The following is a 21,686-nucleotide window of genomic DNA, read 5'->3' as shown; positions in this document are numbered from 1 at the left end:
TTAAGGTATTGAGCTACAGTGGTTTACGTGAATCATGTGTTGAGTGAGGCAGCCTCCAGTAGAATTCAAGAAATTCTACATGAACTATTTCCCACTGTGCACTTACAATTTCTGTGGGAGTAGTGGAGCTTCGAGGGGGACAAGATCATTTTGTGAAGTAGTTTTAGTAGAATTCAGTGCTGATGAACATCATCTGTATATCACCTATTTTTGTATTTTGTTGGCCTTGCAACCTGCTTGTAGCTTTGGAGAGTTGTGGTAGCTGATGTAGTAAATGAAGTGTGAATGGAATCATTGCAGTACCAAGCTCCATGGCAAGGGTCACCTGGCAGGACAAGGTGACCCCTCTGAATGAGATCACGGGTGGCACTTTAGACTGCCCTTTTCTTGCCTTCTTGCCTGCACTCTCCCCTCCCCATCACTGAGTTTCAGCATGGGTTGGGTTTTTTCTTCCCGCAGGCTTGGCAATATTCGTTCCTAAGTGTTTCATCTACTCTGGTAGAAGAGATAGATCTCCCTACCTAGTTAGGTTTGAAAGGATCACATCCGTTTCTCTTCAGCTGTATCCTGCATGTTTCTCTTCCACAGGTTAATTTATGGTATTCTTGTTTGTATGGTATTCTCTTCCATCCTTTGTCATAAATGCCCTTGACTTTCTGTCTTGCAATTCTGTCTCTTCACCCCATGTTTCCCTCTTCGGTATCCCCTCTGTTCCTCTGCCCGTCACTCACACTGAAGTGTATTGTCCTGGGCTGGAGCCACCGTGGGATTATATCATCTCACTCCGCGTGTGCTCTCTCAGACATATGGCTGTATACACATAGGTACACATTGTGCCACTTTATTTTATTTTTTTAAAATGGGATGTCGTATATACATTACTCAGCAACTTGATTTTTTTTTTACTTATGGTCATTCTTCTGGGACATGTTAATAATTACACAATATTCAGTGATGTGAAGGCACTAGAATGTTAATTTCCCGAAATTCAAGGACTTTCCGCTCCCCCTACCCTGCCCTTTTGACTCCATACGCTGTGCTGAAGTAACCGTCCTGGTATAGCTTTCTTTCTATGATAGTGCTTTCATTCCTGTAGTCTAATAAACAGGCACTGATTCTCAGCCAAGAAACCACAGCCCTTTGATTTAAGGCAAATAAATGCACAGTGGTGTCACTTTCTGGCAGACTAAGCCAGGGTCCTCCCCATGAGATAAAGGAGAGGGATATCACAGTCTTTTCAGTCTTTGTTGTATATATTCTAAAAATACACAAGGCCACCAGTACAGGGTTGGTGCAAGTCTTGGCAAATCTGTGATGGTCAGCATCAAAATGGTTATTTTTAAAAGCATATTGAAACTTCTGCAGCTTACAATCATGTTCTTTATTTTAATGAAAGAGCCACTAGGAAGTTCTAGCTAATGGCTTTTGGGCATCACAAAGCAGTAGTGTATTCAGTCTACGATGAAAAGCTGTGAAATGTTAAGCTAAGTCGCAATTTCTAACTGGTTTCTTTTTTTTTTTTTTTTTTTTTTTTTTGAGACGGAGTCTTGCTCTGTCGCCCAGGCTGGAGTGCAGTGGCCGGATCTCAGCTCACTGCAAGCTCCGCCCACCGGTTCACGACATTCTCCTGCCTCAGCCTCCGGAGTAGCTGGGACTACAGGCGCCCGCCACCTCGCCCGGCTAGTTTTTTGTATTTTTTAGTAGAGACGGTGTTTCACTGTGTTAGCCAGGATGGTCTCGATCTCTTGACCTCGTGATCCGCCCGTCTCGGCCTCCCAAAGTGCTGGGATTACAGGCTTGAGCCACCGCGCCCGGCCTGGTTTCTTGATTACTTTTTTGTTAAGCTAGTGTGGCACATGCTCACAAGCATAGAACAGCAGGAGGCTGGTTTTGGCTTCGTGGCGGGCCCTTCCATGGTCTGTCTGTCTATAGAAGCTGAGTCCTGCCCCCTCAACTAGCCACGCAGGGTGGGAGGCAGTGTGAGCTACAAATGAAATCATCAGCACAGGTTGTTCTTTGTGGTCATTTGGAAAGAACACTGTAAAGAAACATTTCCAAATGGCCCTCTCACATCAATGTAACTGAATTACAGGTTGCCAGTTCAGTTCTCAATAGAAGAGAGAATGAACATTTTAATCAAATTCAGTGTTCTGTACTACACGCGTAATTTTCCACAAACTGATTAGTGCTGTTCACTGTGGCTGTATGAAAGTAACCTGTATGGCCGGGTGCAGTGGCTCACACCAGTAATCCCAGCGCTTTGAGAGGCCGAAGCGGGTGGATCACCTGAAGTCAGCAGTTCGAGACCAGCCTGACCAACATGGTGAAACCCCCCCTGCTACTAAAAATACAAAAATTAGCTGGGCATGGTGGCGCGCATGTGTAATCCCAGCTACTCGGGAGGCTGAGACAGGAGAATCACTTGAACGTGGGAGACAGAGGTTGCATTGAGTGGAGATTGCGCCACTGTACTTCAGCCTGGGTGACAGAGCGAGACTATGTCTCAAAAAAAAAAAGGAAAAAAACAAAGTAACCTGGTGGTTAGAATTCATACAGCTTTAGGATTCAGTTCTGAGACGATCTGTGACACATCCAAGTGCGTTCAGTTTATCAGTTGCCTCCTCAGTGTCCTTTCCAGAGATTCAGTAACTGCAAAAATATCCTTAAGGTTTCCAGAGCTGAGTTTTCCAGGGGCAGGACGGGGGAGTTGTGGGGGAGTTGTGGGAGGGAAGGGGCCTGGGAGAGGGGGAGGTGGATCACTGGAAGGGGAGGGCTCTGGGAAGAGGAACCTGAGAATGTAACAAATTCCATTTAGTATTTGATTGATTGGATAAACAATAGTAAGTCAAAACTTGATAGCACATACTTTGCCAGATATACTAATTGACCACGAACTTGGGTTACAACTTAGCTCAGCAGAGAAGTCCATTGAGGTGCCCAGATCCACGTAGCCCTTTGTGTTGGCATCCCTGCTAGAGGGGAGGGGAGGAAGGAGCTTCACTAGGACTGCGTGCTAATTCCTTGATGTTTAATATTCATGAAAGGATTAAGTCAGTGTTGATGTTTCTTTTGCTCCTGCTGAGTCTCCACACCTGGATCCAGAATGCTCTATGATCTGAGTCTTTCTGTCTTTATAAACTATCTTTATGGAGCTTTAGGACTTTATCTCGGGAAATGTTAAGGAAATGGTTGCTACATTTTTAGCAGAAAGTTTTCTTAACGCATAATCTAAAATCAGCTGCTTCATGATCTTACACAGGTGCTCCTTCTCTGAATTGTGCTTTTAAGCCTGTGAGATTCGCATATTGCTTCTCTGTAGATGGGGTTTCCAAATTACTTGGCAGCGTCCTTGTTGGTGCTTTCTCTAATTTGAGATCCTGGGGTCCACCAAGGAACTCCAAGTGATCATCTTCACCAAGACACATTGTTGGTAGTGCAGGGAAGAGGTGGCATAAGCACAGGAAGAAGTTGGGTTCAGAGGAAATTTGTATCCTCAGCCTAATAGCAAGAAAATGACACCTGCTAAAATATCTGGAGGGACAGGAGAAGATCCTGGCTAGAGAAAGGAGGAGTACGCTAAAAGAAGCAGCTTCCTTTTGTAACCTCACATGAGAGGTTATTCCTAAGGCATGGGTTCCTATACTTTTAGATTCTCCTAGGAGCCGTGGTGTAGCTGTGGTCGGCTTCTGGTTTCTGAGCTTTTCCCCACTTAGAGCTGTTTTGCAGGCACAGATCTTACATGCATCACCTACGCGTTCAAGCCTTCCTGGGACAGCTCTGATCTCCAGCATCTGTCCCAGTGCCTCCACGCATCGTCAACACATCCTTGTTTTTCAGCGTTTCTCCATCCACACTGCATTTCTTAGACTGTTTCTCAGGGATCTTCTTGTGATCAAATGTGGACTGTCTAAATACAGTCACTCTATGTTGGGCAGGTCTCTAAATCCAGAGACTGCCAAGCTGTGTTCGCCTTCAAAGAAACACACTTCTATCAGCGGACTTGGGTGCACACAGCCTCGGGTGTGAGGCTGGGTGCTGGGAGACTTCCTGAGCTGGGGCACCCAGATGTCCTGCGTGCTACTCCAGATTATATGCTACTGTGTGACCGTCAGCATCCTAGAGAAGGGGCTGTGTGTTGGGATTTTAAAATTTTGCCCCAAAAGGTACAGTGTAAGGGTCCTAAGCTGATGGAGAAATTTAGGACTAAGCTAGAAGAGCACCCCATGGGAGCTACATCGAGGAGAAACTCAGAGCATCCCTCTCATACACAGTGACACTGGGCAGTTTGAAATACCTTTAAGCTCTACCTGGTTTGCCAGTGGAATTTAGTAGCCAGAACAGATGATAATGTTTTTCCCTTCCCCTATGATCACCTTAGCAGCAACCCTTTACATTTAAGACTATGGGGGTGTTAGAACCAAGTTCTGTAAGAATTTGGATCTGCAACTGTGTGGGGTTCATTCCACAGTAGATTTGAAGCTATTGGAAATCTATTGCTGTTTTCCAGACACTTGGAAGTATTTTCTATGTAAATAGAACTAATTAACTTTGTCTAGAGAAAATAATTATCTGGGTGTACATTATTTTATTAAACTGATCAGAAATCAAATGCAAGGTATTAAATAATAATGATTTCTTGCACAAACAGCCATCAGTGGCCTATGTACATACCACGCCGGGTCTGCCTTCAGGCTGGGAAGAAAGAAAAGATGCTAAGGGGCGCACATACTATGTCAATCATAACAATCGAACCACAACTTGGACTCGACCTATCATGCAGGTACGAAGATCGCCATCCAACTTAAAACCGCAGGCCATAGAAGCCGAAATGTACATGACCAACCTCCCTCCCTGGTGTTTATATATTGTTCTGAAAGAGTCATATTTGTAAAAAGCTTTCTCACAAAGAAAATGCATTACTTTAAATACAATAATAGCCTAAGGAAGAATTTGCTTTTCAAATCAGTTTATCACTGAATACATTTTAAAAATGTGAAGTGAAAGATATTTTCAAAGTAAGAGCCTATTACAGTGTGTAGCTTCTTCCCTGCCCCACTCCCCCACCCCCTGCCTTTAATCTGAGGCTAGTTTTTATGCTGGGCTAGTGATTCATTTTTATTTCCCTTGAATGTGTTTCCCCATCCTTTCCCCCATCATTATGTTTAATTATTTCCTCCACGCTTTAAATAGGCCAGACCTCTTATTATTGCTGTTTGCGTTGTTGTTTGGGTTCACACTCCTAATCACACACACAGGGAGATCCTCCTATGAAGCTAACTTGTTTTTGCCTCCAAAATAGCTTGCAGAAGATGGTGCATCTGGATCAGCCACAAACAGTAACAACCATCTAATCGAGCCTCAGATCCGCCGGCCTCGTAGCCTCAGCTCGCCAACAGTAACTTTATCTGCCCCGCTGGAGGTGAGACGGCTACCTCATCTAACTGGACTCACTCTGTCCTGTGACTCCCATTCTTTCTTCTCTCTTAACTCTGCCTTCAGTTTGGCAGCCACCTCCTCTCTCTGATCAGTCGTTGTGTTGGTGGTGAAGGGTGTTCTTGTGCAGCCTTTCTACCTGCTTCTCTGTCTCGCCCAGTTAACATTCCTGGACTCTCTCACCTGATTCTCATTCTCATTTGGCTAGGGCCGCAGTGACTTGTGCTGGACGTGGGCACTCTCTTTTCAGGACTTCCACCGTTCTTATTGTGTTTCGCTTCTTTTTGCCTGTTACCTCATTAGAATTGCATAATCTGTCTTTCAAATACCAAGTGCTGATATTAAGTTTTTAAACGTAGCTATTGCTTTGATCATTTTTTTTCTTTCGACTGTAGGGTCTTTCATTCTATGGGCATACATGTTTCTGATGCATATTTGCATATCTGCATCGTGGCTGGGCATCTGCTTGTGCTCTCTGTTGTGTTTGTATTGTTTTGGTGCCATCCTTTAACATCGCAAATGTCAGAGTTAGAGAAGCCAAAGAGCAAAGGTTTGAGGTCCTAAGCTTGACTGTGTCTTAGAGACAACTGTGGGCTTCTCCATGCCCTGGGTCCAGATGCCGATAAGTGGGAATGGATGCTGTCTCTTCCACACTCTGATATGAATGTCATGGGTAACAACTGTGAGATTCCAGATCATTGTCTTTATTGATGTAGGTTTTTCTTTTCTGTGCTCTAAAACTTGCCAATCTATTCTTCATTAGACTGTGAGCTCATTAAGAGCAAGGGCACGTTTTTCTCTACTCTGTAAAATCTCCATCCATAATGCTTAGTACAGAACAGTATTTTTGGTACATACTGAGTAGCTACTGAAGGATGGTGATTATAAGTACTTAATATTGTTGTGTGTTTATCCAACAGAGAAAATGTAAAGTTAGATTGATTTAAAAGTAAATGAATGACAGAAAACAGGTTTTGGGAATCTTCCCTCTTATCCGCCTCCAAAGAGAAGCCTCCTACAATACCCAGGTACATTTTGGCACATTGGAATCGCAGCTGCTGAAGAGTTCTAATGCTAATTGTTATTCTTTAGGGTGCCAAGGACTCACCCGTACGTCGGGCTGTGAAAGACACCCTTTCCAACCCACAGTCCCCACAGCCATCACCTTACAACTCCCCCAAACCACAACACAAAGTCACACAGAGCTTCTTGCCACCCGGCTGGGAAATGAGGATAGCGCCAAACGGCCGGCCCTTCTTCATTGATCATAACACAAAGACCACAACCTGGGTAAGGCTGCTGCTTTTATTTGGCTCCATTTTCATCGTGACGTCTGGCATTAATTCCTTGATTTCCTTACTCAGTGTTTGTAGTTCTCGCGGAGGAATTAGACTGACTGTAAAGGGTGTTTCCAGAGGGTCTCCTCAGCCTGCATCTGGTCCCTACACAAATGGGTGGGTGGGAGTGGGTGGGCCCAGGCTGATAGCTGTCTTTGGTACTGGTGCTGGGACTGCCTTTTCTCCTGGGAAACTCTAGTTTAGACAGTTCACCATGCTGGATGGAAAGGTACTGTTCTGTGCTGTTCAGATTTTGTTAATTGATCGCATCTTACAAAATAAGGAGTTATAATCATTTTCAAATAGGAGTTATAATCATTTTCAAATAATTTTTTCTTTTGTCAGTTTCTTTTTGCACTTTTATTGGCATTACCCACCTTCTTTTGATTTGTCACTTTAGTTTTTACTGTTCACATCAGATCAGTATTCACACGTCTGAGCTACATTTCCGTGCCCTTCATCATGGGATAGGGGATGTACGGAATGACTTTGGTTGATAGTCATTCCGTACTATCATACTAAATGATACTCCTTTTTGTGATCATTTTGTCAAAATTGATTTTTCCTACCATGCAACTGTTTCATGTACTCCTCAATTGTACCCAAGAAAGAATCTGTGCATTGCATTATCTTGAGCAAAATGAGATTAATCAAAGGTGAATATGCGTATCTTTGTATTTCTCTGTCAGTTCTTTATTTCTTGAGCTGAATCAGTGGGTGGCTTTTTCAGTGTAGTGTATAGTTCTTTTGAAAGTCAGTTGGTATTTTTCTGCTGTATAATCTCTATACCTGTAATTAAACTGAAATTGGTTCCCTTATTTCTGGCTATTTTTGATGCTGCAGATGGTTTTTCTTCCTGTTATGTCCCCATCGAATTGTCTAGCTAGAGCTAACTCAGAGTTTAACTTGGTCCTACTATTAGCTGTGCTACTTGTTCAAAACTGATGTTATGGGAATGCTGGTTGGATTTTGGTGATTGTCATTGGCCCTAGGTCTTTGGTCTTGGATCAACAATAAACATACACCATTAATTCCCATTTCTAGTGATGGACATTAGGTGTGTCCGTTTGATAGGCCACCAGTCTTAGATTCAAGAACAAGCCCTGCTCAAGGGGAGTTGGGCTGTCATTTTATGCCTTGCCCATTGGGTGGTATCAGTTCAGTCCAGCAGGTCTAGAGGGCGTGCTCCTAGAATCCTTTGACTCGTGGGACACTGTGTCTTCAAGGGCATTCTTGGCATTTGGGGCAGGGACATGTGTGCCTTCAGTTGCAGACCATTTAACTACCTTGGCTCCTGCCACCAGGTGCTGATGGTCACCACTACCCCCACCCCAACGTAGTGATGACCGGAAATGCCCTACACATTTCAAAACAGCCCGAAGTGAGAACCACTCTAAGAGCTCTTTCTATTTTGAAATAAGGGAATGGCCTGCCAAGAGAATTTCTCATTTAGATCTGGTAACATTCATTTGGTAAACTGATAACTGCTTCCAAGGCATATAATAACATGTAGGTTTGACTCCCCTACTAGTCTGCAGATCATGTTACAGATTTGCAGGTGAGCCAAGAGTAAGAGACAGACAGCTCGTTGGAAAATACAGTAATGAAGGGGTTTTTTTTGGTGTTTTTTTTTTTTTTTTATGTCTTTTTTCTTATTACCATGGAACCCCTGGCTGTCCTGCCAGTGTTCTCATTTACTATAGCACTGCTGTAATTTCAAGTCCTTAGCCAGAAACCGGCTCCAGAAATAAGGGCTAACGAATATAAAAGTAGATGGATTAGTGTAAGGAGCCACTGTGGCTTGCCAACATAAGCTATGATTTTAGTAATTTCAACTAGCTTAGTAATCAAATCCCCTAACCTTTTCACAGCCTTTCAAGCCACAACGGCAGTGTAATTGCAGCTGGGCAGATTGTATTTTAAATAAAACAGCGCTCGCTTTATTTATTGCTTGCAGCGTTGCTGAATGAAACCCATTTTTAATTTCCAGTTGTCCCTTTTTACCCAGATACTTGTTATTGACTAATTTACTGATTTAAAATTATAATCTGTTAGAACAACATTTTGTTACTGCTGCTAGTGTGGAAAATCCTCAAGGTAACAACTGGAAATTCCGCAAGTTACTCCCCTTCTTAAGCAAATTCAGATGTGCTGACACAGCTGCTTTACTGCTTCTAAACAAAGGCCTAGGCAGGATTCTCCCTGCGGGAGACACGCTCTAAATTGCCTGTTCATTTTGACAAAAGATGAAGAGCCAGAGAGAAGCATAAAGATAATTTGCAGCTTAAAAATCTGTCTTGAGTTGGTTTGGGGGTTTGCTTTGATTTTTATTTTTAATTTATTTATTTTTCCATAGAGGTTGTACTAATTTTTATTTTCACCAACAGTGTATAAGCATTCTCATTTTGAAAGAGGAAGAGAACAAATGAGAGAACAGCATAGCTATCCTCAGATTTGAGCATTAGAATAGAAAAAGGAAAAAAAACTGGTAGTACAGGTTGAAAATGATGACAATAACACTGCTTCCCCCATCAGCCTGGGCACTATTGATTCTTACACCAACCAGAAGCCTGAAAAGTATCAGGACATTTCCCCTCTATACATTGAGAAATTTTAAAAATTTATTGAAATATGTCATAAAACATGACCTTTTACAGACAGACACACAGATAAAGGCAGTATGCCATCAGTGTTTGGATAAAGTTTGGCCTTATTCTCTTTTTTTTTTTTTTTTTTGAGACAGAGTCTCACTCTCACCCAGGCTGGAGTGTAATAGTGCAATCTCAGCTCACTGCAACCTCTGTCTCCCGGGTTCAAGCAATTCTCTTGTCTCAGCCTCCTGAGTAGCTGGGATTACAGGCACATGCCACCACACCAGCTAATTTTTGTTTTGTTTTGTTTTGGTACAGACGGGTTTCACTGTATTGGCCAGGCTGGTCTCGAACTCCTGACCTCAAGTGATCCTACCGCCTCAGCCTCCCAAAGTGCTGGGATTATGGGCATGAGACACCCTGCCGGGCCAAGTTTAGCCTCATTCAAACAAACAAACGATGATTGGCTTTGTTCCCCGCTTGGGTCAGGCCTTTCAGGGAATGCATGCAGGAGACTCGGGGCTTGGGAGGGATGTGCCGAGGAGGGATGTTCTGTCCTCAGCAGCTCAGAGCACGTGTATACAGGTTGAGTATCCCTAGTTTAAAGATTCAAAATCCAACTTACCCAAAGTCTGAAACTTTGTGAGCACTGACATGACACTCAGGCAATAAATGCTTATTGGAGCATTTCAGATTCTCAGATGAGGGATGCTGAACTGGTAAGTATAACTGCAAATATTTTGAAATTCAAAGCCCCTCTGGTCCCAAGCATTATGGGTGAGGGATCCTAAACCCGTGTTAGTGTATATATGCCTTTCACAGGATGAAGCATGGGCTTATTTTTGTAGCAAGAAAGATTACACCCTAGTTAAGTTGCAGATTTGTTTTCCATCCAAGTTCAAAGTAATGAAACTCATTACCCTAGGCATGGTTGCTGGTCTCTTCCAGGATGGAAAAGATAAAGAAAAGAGGCACATTTTTTAAAATCCCTGTGTTTTACATATTTTGAATTAGGAAAGCCCTTTTTAAAAAGATACTGCTCTTTGCATCCTGTTTAAAAACACTTTGAACTTGATGGAGGGAAGCAATTTTATATTACACATGAAAGAGTTCCCGTATGACACTGAAGAAAGGAAGAAACAACCAAGCATGCTTTATGCATTGGATCATTTATTTTCATGGCATCTGAGACCTCGTTAGTATCCTACCTTCTCATCAGCCCTGAAGTTGTCCATAGCTAATAGAGAGCATTGACCGCCACTTCACATGTCCTGTCAACTAAAGAGAGATGCCTGCCTCCTTGAGTGGCTCGGTGGGAGTGGGGGTTCGGGGGTGACCACTAGCCTTAGCCCTCAGAGCTGATTCGTGGCAGCTGCTGCCATTATTTTTATTATTGTTGATATAATGAAATAATATTATAAGCCTCAAGGCCTCTGGCCCTCACAGTCCGTGAAGTCTGGGTTTCCATGCAAGGCCACTTTAGCAGACCTTTGAAATTCAGCTGACTTTATACTTCATGCTCTGCCCCTCACTGCCCCCCTGACACTTTTCTCTAATTTCAGCTTCTTTTTGCTCGCCTCCACCTTTAAATCACCAGGCTTTTACCAATAGGGCTGATTGTCTTTCACGGCAGCGTACGTGTGATTCCAAGGCCAGGCTGGCCTTGTGTGTGGCATTCAGAAACCCTGCCCTCTTCCATGTAATAGCCGTCCTCAGCTTTCTGTAAACCTGGTGTGGTCATTGGCTAGGTGGAAACCCAAGGATCCCCCGCTGGTTGTGGCGTTACCTGGTCCAGATCAGAGTTAGCATTGAGTGGGTAGCTTTTGAGAAATTCAGTGCTTTCAGTTTTTCCTCTGTTTGTAGTTAACCAGTCACAAATGTTTACCAGATTATCAGCTTCCTGGACCTTCTCAATCCTAAATCTGCTTAGCGTATTTCTTTATGTTCTGTGTATGTCAGTGTACTGCAGAATACTGGATTATTTTGTGCCTCTGCTTAGCCTTTTAGAAAAGTATATTGGGTTCAGGGTCAGTATGTATCACAAACTGCTAACATGATTTCTTTCGTCATTTAAAAGTTCACCTAACTAGCAAGAAGCAAAGGTTGATTTTTGTTATTTGTGGTCTTTTTTGATTCTTGCCAGTTCCCAAGATCTATGATTATGATTCAGTGATACTATGACTTACATGGTTGACTTAGGAAGCAGAAAAATCTAGCAATTTGGCAGCAGCAAAGGCCCTATTACAAAATTAAATGAAGCTGATATCAGATGTCTTAACAGTTTACTTTTTTTAACCTTAAGCTTATTTGGTTGACAGTGTGTTTTTTTGGGAATGTAAAGATATGGATTCTCCTTTTTATTTTCTTTATTGGAGGCAAGACTCTCTGCGTCACCCAGACTGGAGTACAGTGGCACAGTCACAGTTTACGGCTCGCTGCAGCCTTGACCTCCTAGGCTCAGGTGATCCTCCCACCTCAGCCTTTCAGGTAGCTGAGGTAGGCATGCACCACCACACTCAGCTCATTGTTTATGTTTTTTGCAGAGATAGGGTTTTGCTTTATTGCCCAGAATGGTCTCGAACTCCTGGGCTCAAGTAGTCTTCCTGCCTTGGCCTCCCAAAGTGCTGAGATTACGAGTGTGAGCCACCACATCTGGCCTTAACAGCGCATTTCTTTTTCTTTTTCTTTTTCTTTTTTTTTTTTTTTTTTTGAGACGGAGTCTCACTCTGCTGCCCAGCCTGGAGTTCAGTGGCACATCTTGGCTCACTGCAACCTCTACCTTCCAGGTTCAAGCAGTTCTCCTACCTCAACCTCCTGAGTAGCTGGGACTACAGGTGCATGCCACCACACCTGGTTAATTTTTGTATTTTTAGTAGGAATGGAGTTTCACCATGTTGGCCAGGCTGGTCTCAAACTCCTGACCTCAAATGATGTGCCCACCTGAGCGTCCTGAAGTGCCAGGATTACAGGCGTGAACCACCGCAACCAGCCTACACTGCATTTTAACTGGGTCTCCATAAGTAAGAGTCAGCTCCTGGGCTCTGGGTCATAACCTTTGGGCAACTTCTTGTTCTCTCTGAAACTCCATTTCCTCATCTAGAGAAACAGAACATGTGCCCAACCTCCTAACAAGGGTCTGTTGCAAGATCATACATGTGACCATGCCTTGTAAATCATGCAGCCTGACCCAAGATGTCAGAGTACATGTTTCTCTTTTGTTGATTCTCTGTGGTATCTTATGAAGCCTATGCTTTAAGAAAAATGTTTTGTAAACTTTTAAATATTAAGGCATAAATGAGAACTTAATCTGCAGAACTTGGTCAAGAATCTCAGTAAAGTCGTATCATAACTTTGTGACTTTGCCTGAGGAAGGCGGCTCTCCCTGGAGTAGCCACGTGACTTCACGGACCGGATTCACATTCTCTGCTGAGTTCAGGAAGGAATGGAGGGGAACACAAGTGCTGAAGCGGGGCGTGGCAGAGGGACCTGTTCCCTAACGTGTTAGGCTGGCTCCCCTCACCGGGGACGCAGGACCCATGGAGAGATTTCGAAACCATTGTCCCCACTCCCTCTTTGTGCTACATTCACTGGCACCCTCCATTCTGGTTTCCCTAGTAACATCACTGCTGGGACTCTCTTCCCTTTCCCCTTCTCAAGGTCTTGGGGGAAATGATTAACCTTTCATGTAAATATTCTTACTCTCCTCCTTCCACCAAGTACAAGAAGGAAGAGTACAGTCTGTCTCAAGATACAGTCAGCCAGGCTTCCTGTACAAAGCAGAGATGGGACCTATCTCACGCTCCAGGCATGGACAGTCTGGTTGCCTTGAAACAAACAGCTCAAGAAGAAAAGCACCCAGTAACTGCACACAGATACTTCCACTTAGCATCTACTGTCTTTTACATTTTTCTTGCAGGAAGATCCGCGTTTGAAATTTCCAGTGCATATGCGGTCAAAGACATCTTTAAACCCCAATGACCTTGGTCCCCTTCCTGTGAGTACACTGGAGACACATGGAATGGTCTGAAAATGTTTGTTCCTTTATCCGCTGTATGTTGATGGAGAGGCCCTGTGGACCTTCTCTATCTCCAGGCTTCGTGGATCTCACTGGTTTGTGTTTCTTAATAGAATTTAAGTGTTTAGCTGAATTGTAATCGTACATTATAGTTTGTGTGATATCCAGTACTTATGAAAGAGGTTTCTGAATTGTTAACTTCTAGTGGAAGATAGATCTTGTACACAGGATGCTCAAGAGACATTCTCTGCAGGTGACAATTTAAGTGGCACTCACTTATTTTGTAACTTAGCAACCACTGAGTTCCAGCCATATTGCTGATTAAATCATCAGAACCAAAGTAATGAAAATAGTATGGCAGAAGAAGGTCTAATTAGTCATAGAAAGTTTCTATAAGTCATTTAACCTGCAGATTTTTTAAGTTTTTTTCTCCCTTGTTGGTGACGGCTCAGTAGGAGTTGAGCTATATACTTAAAATTGGATTTTGAATGAAACTTTCACATACATCCTCCTCAACAACTCACTCTCAATTTGAAAAAGCCATAGGGGGTGACAGGGCAGTGGATGGACTCCAAGGCTGTTTTTAAATGGGAATTTTTGTGGTTGTTTTCCAAGTGTAAGAACCTTTTTGTTGCCTGGTATATTAGGGCAACATTTGAGGCTACGAAGGTTAAGGTTCAATCATTATTCATTAGGTCATACAGGTATCCCACACCAAATCTGTTTGGTTCCTGGGTTCAAATAGAAAGAACCAGAGCGTGAGTTTAGAAAACAAAAGAAAGCATTTTTTCTGAATCTGTTGGATTCCTGAGGTTCAGATAGCAAATACGGATAGTTTAGATAATGAGGGCATACCAGCTTTATCTTGAAAAAATTCTCCAAATCTGTTTAGTTCCTGAGCTTGACTAGTAAAAGTTCGTGGTAGATAATACCAATACTAGATCATCAACTGCCTGGACAATATAAATACAGTAACCGTGTCTAACATTTTTATATTAACCCCCTCTTCCCTTCCTTTAATACTCAGTATTTATTTAATTAAATGGTACTCAACTTCAGACTCCACTGTTCCATGGAATGCTACAGTTTCCCTTTGAAGCTTTTGAGCTGGCAGCCCATTTCCTGTTCTTCATACAGTCAGCACATCTGAGACCTGAGCACGTGATAAAGTGTGTTGCTAGACATTGTCAGGAGTTAACTTGAAGTGTTCATATTTAGTTCATGCTCAATGCATAAATGTACCCTAGCAGAAAAGAGAACAAAGGTGTCCTGTAGTTTTTAAATGTTGCCTTTGATTTTGGAACTCCTAGCTAATGTTTATATTTTCTGTCTCCCTTCCTTCCCCGGATACTAGCCTGGCTGGGAAGAAAGAATTCACTTGGATGGCCGAACGTTTTATATTGATCATAGTAAGTAGGCGCTGTTATGGACACACAGGTGTTGCGGGTTAGAGGGAAGGGAGTAATTCAGACATCACAGTGAAAGCTTTGTCATTTTACTCTTTATCTAGGTAGCCAGGTGTTATGTGGAGAAAATGATACCAGAGAATCAGTGCCTTCATACGGTACTGTGCATTAACCCCAAGATTGCTTAAAGTAGCCCATCAAGCTTTCACCCAATCTGATCTTGTGACCTATTAACATGGTTTTTTTTTCATTTTTAAACCACATTTTGATTGTTGATCCCTTGACTTTTGCACATTTAATAAATACACTCTGGTAATAGAAAATAAGATTAGAAATGATGATTTAGTCAAAAATCTGTGAACAGTGCTTGAAGCAGCATGTAAGTTTTTTAAGACACTGCCTTCAAGGGTCCTATGGCAGGATGCCCTCTCTGACCTTATTTTCTATTCACAGCATGTTTCCTTGCACCCACAACACTAATATATATGTATTTTCTAGAAATTGTAGTATATTTGCTATAGACATTTGCTCCAGCACCTATGAATAAATGTGTGGTTTCTCGTTCCAACTAAAAGTTCAACTAATATAAGTTTGCTTTTTAGCCAGTGGGATTTTTTTTCTCATTCTTTTTGGAGGTGCCACGTTCTTCATGGAATCATATTTCTATGTCCCTTAAAATTTCTGAAAAAGTATATTAAAAAGAAGCCTTCAAATAGATGTCAAGTTTCAACCGTGTGTGCCATTTGGTAGTATCTTGGTCTTTGCTTTCATTTGGTTCGTGAACAGAAAGTCCCACCAGGTTTCCCGGGCTTCACACTTTCATAACTAAATGAAAGCACATTGATGAGCCACCTGCTGAGAAGTCTGGCCACAAGTAATCCTCACACATGTAGGACTGGTCACTATCTCACAGGCATAGTACGTTTTTCAGATGTTACTAGGAGGCAGAGTACATTGTGAACAGAATTTCACCTTCAGGCCCTGGGGGTTCAGGGCTTATTATAAATAGAATTAAGCAAGAGTACCAGCAGTTTACAATTCAACTAAAAGTAGAAGTCGTAGGTGTATTTAGAAGGGTGGGCTACCCTTTGTTTAAACCAGGTATTTCAAGGTGCAGAGACTTAGTTTTTGTCTTTTATCAAAAAAATAGGCAGATTTGCCACCTTTCCAGAATTTCATAGTAAACATAAAGTATTTTTCCTGCTTCCATGTATGTGTATACCCTACTTTTTTCCTTAAAATGCTATTTATTATTTTATTCTTAAGAGAATTTACTAAAATGAGAGAGAGGCTACACCTCTTTTTCCCACGAAAAACAAAATAATAGCTTTCGGCTTGGTGCAGTAGCTTATGCCTGTAATCCCAGCACTTCGGGAGGCCGAGGTGGGAGGATCAGTTGAGGTCAGGAGTTCGAGGTTGGCCTGGCCAACGTGATGAAACCCCGTCTCTACTAAAAACACAAGTAAAAACTAGCTGGGTGTGGTGGTGTGCACCTGCAATCCCAGCTACTTGGATGGCTGAGGCAGGAGAATCGCTTGAACCTGGGAGGTGGAGATTGCGGTGAGACAAGATCATACCACTGCACTCCAGCCTGGGCGACAAAGACTGTCTCAAAAAAAAAAAAGAAAAAAAGTTTCCTTTGTAGTATTTTTTATACATCACAATTCCAGTTTTCAGACAGGTGTGAATAATACTGATCATTTTACTAAAACAGGTCTTCACTGGTAACACATCTTGGTCTGTGTGACACATGGAGAGCATTGCACACAATATTGTGATGGTTTTCTGGCTGGAGATCTGGCTTAGGTCAACCTAAAAAGAATGTTGTGAATGTGTTTAGTATACTGCAAGGAGCCAAAAACCGAAAAACACGATTGCAAAGGGCTATCCTAGCGCACATTAAAATAGTAAAAATCACCGACTATTTCACTATTGCTGTCATAGACCTAGTATAATCTATAGGAGATGCTTGATACATGGTGACTTGAAATCAGGTTCGTGGAGGGTCAGTGGTGAAACTCTTAGGAAGTTGCTGTGCTTGATGAGAAAGTGAAGTGAACTCACCTGAGGAGCAGTAGGTGCCCCCTCCTTCCAACCCCCCACACCCACCGGCCTGAGGCTGGCCCAACTCTGGCTTACTGGAAGGTGGAAGAAGGTAGCTACCTGCTAGATGCCTGGGCTTTTCCTTACTTCTAATCAGTTCTGCAGTTACTCCAGCGCTCTGCCCAAACATTTCCTCATTTCTCTTGACGAGAACAGCATCCCCGAGGCTCCGTGTATACTCTGTACAGAGCCTGATGCAACTGAGCTGTGCCAATATGATACTTGTGGCCATTGACTTAGAGATTAAAATTTATTTTGCCTTTGCATAACCATATTGAAAGATTCTGTTAAAAAGATATAGCATAAATTAAGTGACCAAAAACCATTTAAGAAAAGGATTTATGAGTGCTGCCTCCTTAGCTGTTCATGCTACATTTCTACCATAATTCATCAAGATTTACTCAATGGAAAGCCGTAGCACAGTACACATCAATGAAACAGTTCAAGTCATTGGCCTTTCCGCAAAATTCAGTGTGTGAAAACTGCAGAATACCTGTCTTTTGAAGAGGCTTTATCAGGCTGACACATACATTCCAAATGGGTTGAATTACCTGGAAGATAACATTTAGAAATGTCCTTTCCATCAGAATAAAGCCTCTTTTTCTAAACACTCTTCTAGCAAAACTCAGCATCTGATTCTGCTGTCATAATGCCTACAGGACAGGAACCAGGTTGCGCCTGCGTGTGCCACAATGCTGTGAACGCCGTTAACTTGTAAATTGCTTAGAGTCCTCCTGCCTTCCGGCATGCCTGGCACGTGGGTCCACGTGGAATTACAGATGAGATGATGAGACGCACTTGTCTTTTCAATAATTGATTATTTCTGCTTTGTAAGTTTTTCCTGAGAAGTTAGACATTTTCAAGATTAACAATACTCAGCCATCTTAAAGATTTAATTTCAAAAGCAACGAATGATCAAGACTAACCTCTTTAGACTCCTTGATTCCTTTGGTTGCTGTCTATGGAATGGCTCCTGGCTCTCAGGCCTAGGGTGGGAGGTTAAGGGAAGGTCTTGAGCTGAATCTCTTATCTTGTAGGAATGATGTCATTCTTCTTAAAGACCAGACAGACCCAGCAGCTGAGTCATTGGTCACAGGTATCCTGTCTACAACATTAGGAGAGAAAATTGAATTCCAGTGACTTTGTAAAGTCCTATTTTAGTCTTTCCTATCAACAATCTTACTGGACCTGTTCATCGTGACTAAATTGAGTTTCTCATCCTTCCACTTCCTTCTTGTCCTTTTATTTGAAATATAATATCTCAAAGAGGAAAAGCAAGTTTAAACTCCAAAGTTCTTAAAAAAACAAAAAAAACAAAAAGAATAACTGGCTACCCCATACTTTCATACGCTGACCATACTTCACTGCAGGATTCTTCATCATAACCATGTAAAAACTTGTGTTGTTCCAAAAGCTTAGGCTGTTTTTAAAGGGACTTTGTTTTCACCATCAACTTCATTCAGTCATTAAAAAAAAATAATGCACTAAGTTCCTGTTACCTGCTGGGACTGGTCTTAAGTGGTAGAGAGGGGGTTGCAAAGATGAATAACACACAGTCCCTGTCCTCGAGGAGCTTAAGTCCAGTGGGAAGTAGCGGGAGATATTTCAAGTGTCAGAGGAGTGGATCAGTTGTTACACAGAAACAGAAGAGGCAAGGACTGCATCTGCTTGGGAGGTGGTTGGGCACAGGGATGGGCCCTGAGGGAATGGGTCACTTTTTAGATGGTTGACAAACACTGAGTAGGATTGAGGCAGGCAAAGCCCTGGGAAGAGTAATCCTAGGATGTGTGGAGGTGTGTGAATATGTGCAGATGCTGCCACGTTCTGAGAAACGCAGCATTGCTCCAAACAGCTAGTGTGCCGCAGGGGCCAGCGTGGCACACAGGCCAATCCAGAGGGTGTCTGCCAGGTGTGAGGACTCGGGCTCAAGCCACAGGCAGTGGGGAGCTCCCAGGGGATTTCCCAGAGGGGAGGGACGGGATCAAAATCGTTCTTTAGAGAGATCCTTTTGGCAGAGCTGTAGAGGATGTCTTGAACCAGGGGGTTTGAGACAATTCCCAGTGATGCCCAGAGAACAGTTCAGAAAAAGAATGAGCTCTCTAGCAAGAAGCTTATCAGGGAGAGGGAGGATTGGTCCAGGGCCACCAGAGTGAGTGACACGGCCAGGTTCCTGATTGGGACAGTGAGTGGATTGTGATACTGCACATTGGAATGAAGGTCACATTACCAATTTTGGTGTTGGGTGATGAGAGGTTTGGTTTTGGTAGAGTTGAGCTAAAGTGCTTATGGGAAACCCAGGTGCAGATGTCCAGGATGGAGCATGAAGTTCGGGTCTGAGGACTTGCGAATCCCCATGAGTCAGGAGTTGTTAATTTATTTTTTGCTTTGATGACAATATCCATTGATACGGTTATAATCCAAGTTGGTGTTTTAAGGCAGTTTTTACTCAGCTGTATTCCGTTTCCTTTATTTGGTTTTCTTTTCTCTTGTTTTCCATCACAATAGCAGTTTTTACTTTCCAAAGTCTTCCGTGAAAGGTAAGGGACCCAAAAATGCCTTTTGCTTCCATCAAGATTCTCTCAAACAGTTGAGATTTTTCATGTAAATTTTCTGACAGCATGAAAACAAAAGAATCTGGAATCATCACTTGCTTTGGTAGCTTTTTTTTTTTCTCTCTTAGCTTTTCATCTGCTTTTATTAAAATAATGATAAGGCTTTTTAAAATTCCTGATATAGTCGTTAAAACAGAATTCACTAATTATTCTTATCAGCCCACTTACAGTGTATCCAGAAAATAAACAGAATCAATATTCTTCCCCCGCACCCGCCCCACCCGGCCCCCAAGACAGGGTCTTGCTCTGCAGATCGGGCTGGAGCATAGAGGCACAATCATAGCTCACTGCAGCCTCCCCCTGGGCTCAAGCGATCCTCCCACCTCAGCCTCCCAAGTAGCTAGGACTACAGGTGTACACCACCACACCTGGCTAATTTCTTTTTTTAACCTTTTGTAGAGATGGGTCCTCACTATGTTTCCCAGGTTGGGCCTGAACTCCCTGGCTTCAAGTGATCCTCCTGCCTCAGCCCCCCAAAGTATTGGGATTACAGGCATGAGCCACTGCTCCTGGCCACCTTTTACTTTTTGAATACTTTTCTTCTTTTTTTTGTTTTTTTGTTTTTTTGTTTTGTTTTGTTTTGTTTTGTTTACTAACCTAGAGATCCAAAAACTCCAGAGAACCTACTCTGCCCAGTCTGCCCCTCCGTACTTTTCATGTGAGTCCACCGCATTCTCCCTCCCTCCACTCCACCCCAGTATACACACAGGAATCCGTAAGGTCTTTTTAATTATGCACGGTTACAAACCCTGAGCAATATCACCTACACAAGTAATGGTATAGATAGCATTGAACAATCTTGTTCACATTAACTCACTTGGAAGAAAGCAAACCACCTTTTGCCAACATGACCAAACAGAAACCATGCTCCGTAATCTTCCTCTGCTGCATCTAATTCTCTTTCTTGGACTGCCTCAGCTGCTTTGATTTTTGTGTGCATATGAGTGACGCATGTAATAGATTATTCATTTGTTCGATGCAGGATTCTTAATTGAAAGCAGTTTTTCAACACCATAAGTAAAGAGAAAAGTATTTGAAATGAGAAGAAAATCCTGTGTTTGTTAGCCTTTTGGGAAGCTAAGACTTTTTAAATGTCTTTTTTCAATTAAGTGAAAATCAAGATCAAGTTATAAATCCTTGAAAGAACAGGGGTTTATAATTCCCATTTTAGCAAGTTGTTTGCCCAAAACAGTATGAATAGCTGGTTTCTCTTTAGTTGTGCATTTTTGATTGAGTGGTTTTAACTAAACAGTCTGTGAGAGGGGTTGCCGTATAGCGTATAGTTACCTGCTAACTCTGAAATACTAATTTGTCTTTAGAACACAGGGTGGGGGACTGGACAGCTTTTGAAGAATCCAGAAATACTTCTTTCTAAAGCTTTCTTTACATAGAATAGATTTGAACTAATGTTCTGATTTTTTTTGTTGTTTAACATTTTCAGATAGCAAAATTACTCAGTGGGAAGACCCGAGACTGCAGAACCCAGCTATTACTGGTCCGGTCAGTATTTTCAAATTCTGCCTCTTCAGTATAAGACTTTGGTTACATGTTTACATGGTTTTTGTGTATTACTGATAACAATGGTGTCAAGGAACTGGTGTGATTGAGTAGTTGACTAGAAGTGGAGTACTTTGCTGCCATCTCCTTCTTACTGAAGTTTCCAGGTGAGGTACAGCTGCGTGTGCCTTTTCAGACGGATTTCATTATAAAGGAAAAGAAAATAGCTTGATAATGACAGCAGAATTAAACATTTTTTCTTCTCCTTTATAAAAGGGTGGATTATAAGTATAATAAAAATTTCCTCCCTTCCTTTTTATATGAAGCAAAACCAAGCCCTATCTTCATAGAGTGTTATCATTTCTTTGGGCCAGGAGTAATAAATGCATGCCAATAAGTTTAAATCTTTTACAACTTTCAAAAATCTGTAGAAGTTTTGGTGAGATTGTAGCTAAGTTCAGGAGCTGTTTTGAACTCTGCTGACCCAAAGTGTTCTCATGGTCCCCTCATACACGCCGGGTAGAAAAAGAATCAATTCTGATGCAGGCGTGATGACCTCTGAAAACACCGCAGCACACTGTGTTCATAAGGCGATGTGAGAGCCCCACTCCCCGGGGCATCAGGAGACACTTGGTATCTCACACTTGTTGACAAGTCTGTAGAGTGGAACCACACTCATCAGCAGAGAGCAC

The 21,686-nt window shown here is 42.4% G+C and overlaps 1 protein-coding gene across 4 annotated transcripts in view; it reads left to right on the top strand.

Annotated features, from left to right (window-relative positions):
* The window catches only part of NEDD4L (NEDD4 like E3 ubiquitin protein ligase), a 358,982-nt gene that overhangs the window by 297,963 nt on the left and 39,333 nt on the right, over positions 1–21,686 (top strand). For all 4 annotated transcript variants that reach the window (XM_073006275.1, XM_073006274.1, XM_008013964.3 and 1 more), the window contains 6 exons: positions 4,649–4,780; positions 5,300–5,419; positions 6,526–6,723; positions 13,278–13,355; positions 14,731–14,785; positions 20,939–20,997. In XM_073006275.1, coding sequence (XP_072862376.1) covers positions 4,649–4,780; positions 5,300–5,419; positions 6,526–6,723; positions 13,278–13,355; positions 14,731–14,785; positions 20,939–20,997 — 642 coding nt within the window. The remainder of the gene's footprint in view (positions 1–4,648; positions 4,781–5,299; positions 5,420–6,525; positions 6,724–13,277; positions 13,356–14,730; positions 14,786–20,938; positions 20,998–21,686) is intronic.

The sequence above is a fragment of the Chlorocebus sabaeus genome, chromosome 18 (genome assembly GCF_047675955.1).
Source record: "Chlorocebus sabaeus isolate Y175 chromosome 18, mChlSab1.0.hap1, whole genome shotgun sequence".
NCBI classification, from domain to species: Eukaryota; Metazoa; Chordata; class Mammalia; order Primates; family Cercopithecidae; genus Chlorocebus; species Chlorocebus sabaeus.
The sequence above is the reverse complement of the archived record's forward strand: the minus strand, read 5'-3'. Positions and strand labels throughout refer to the sequence as shown.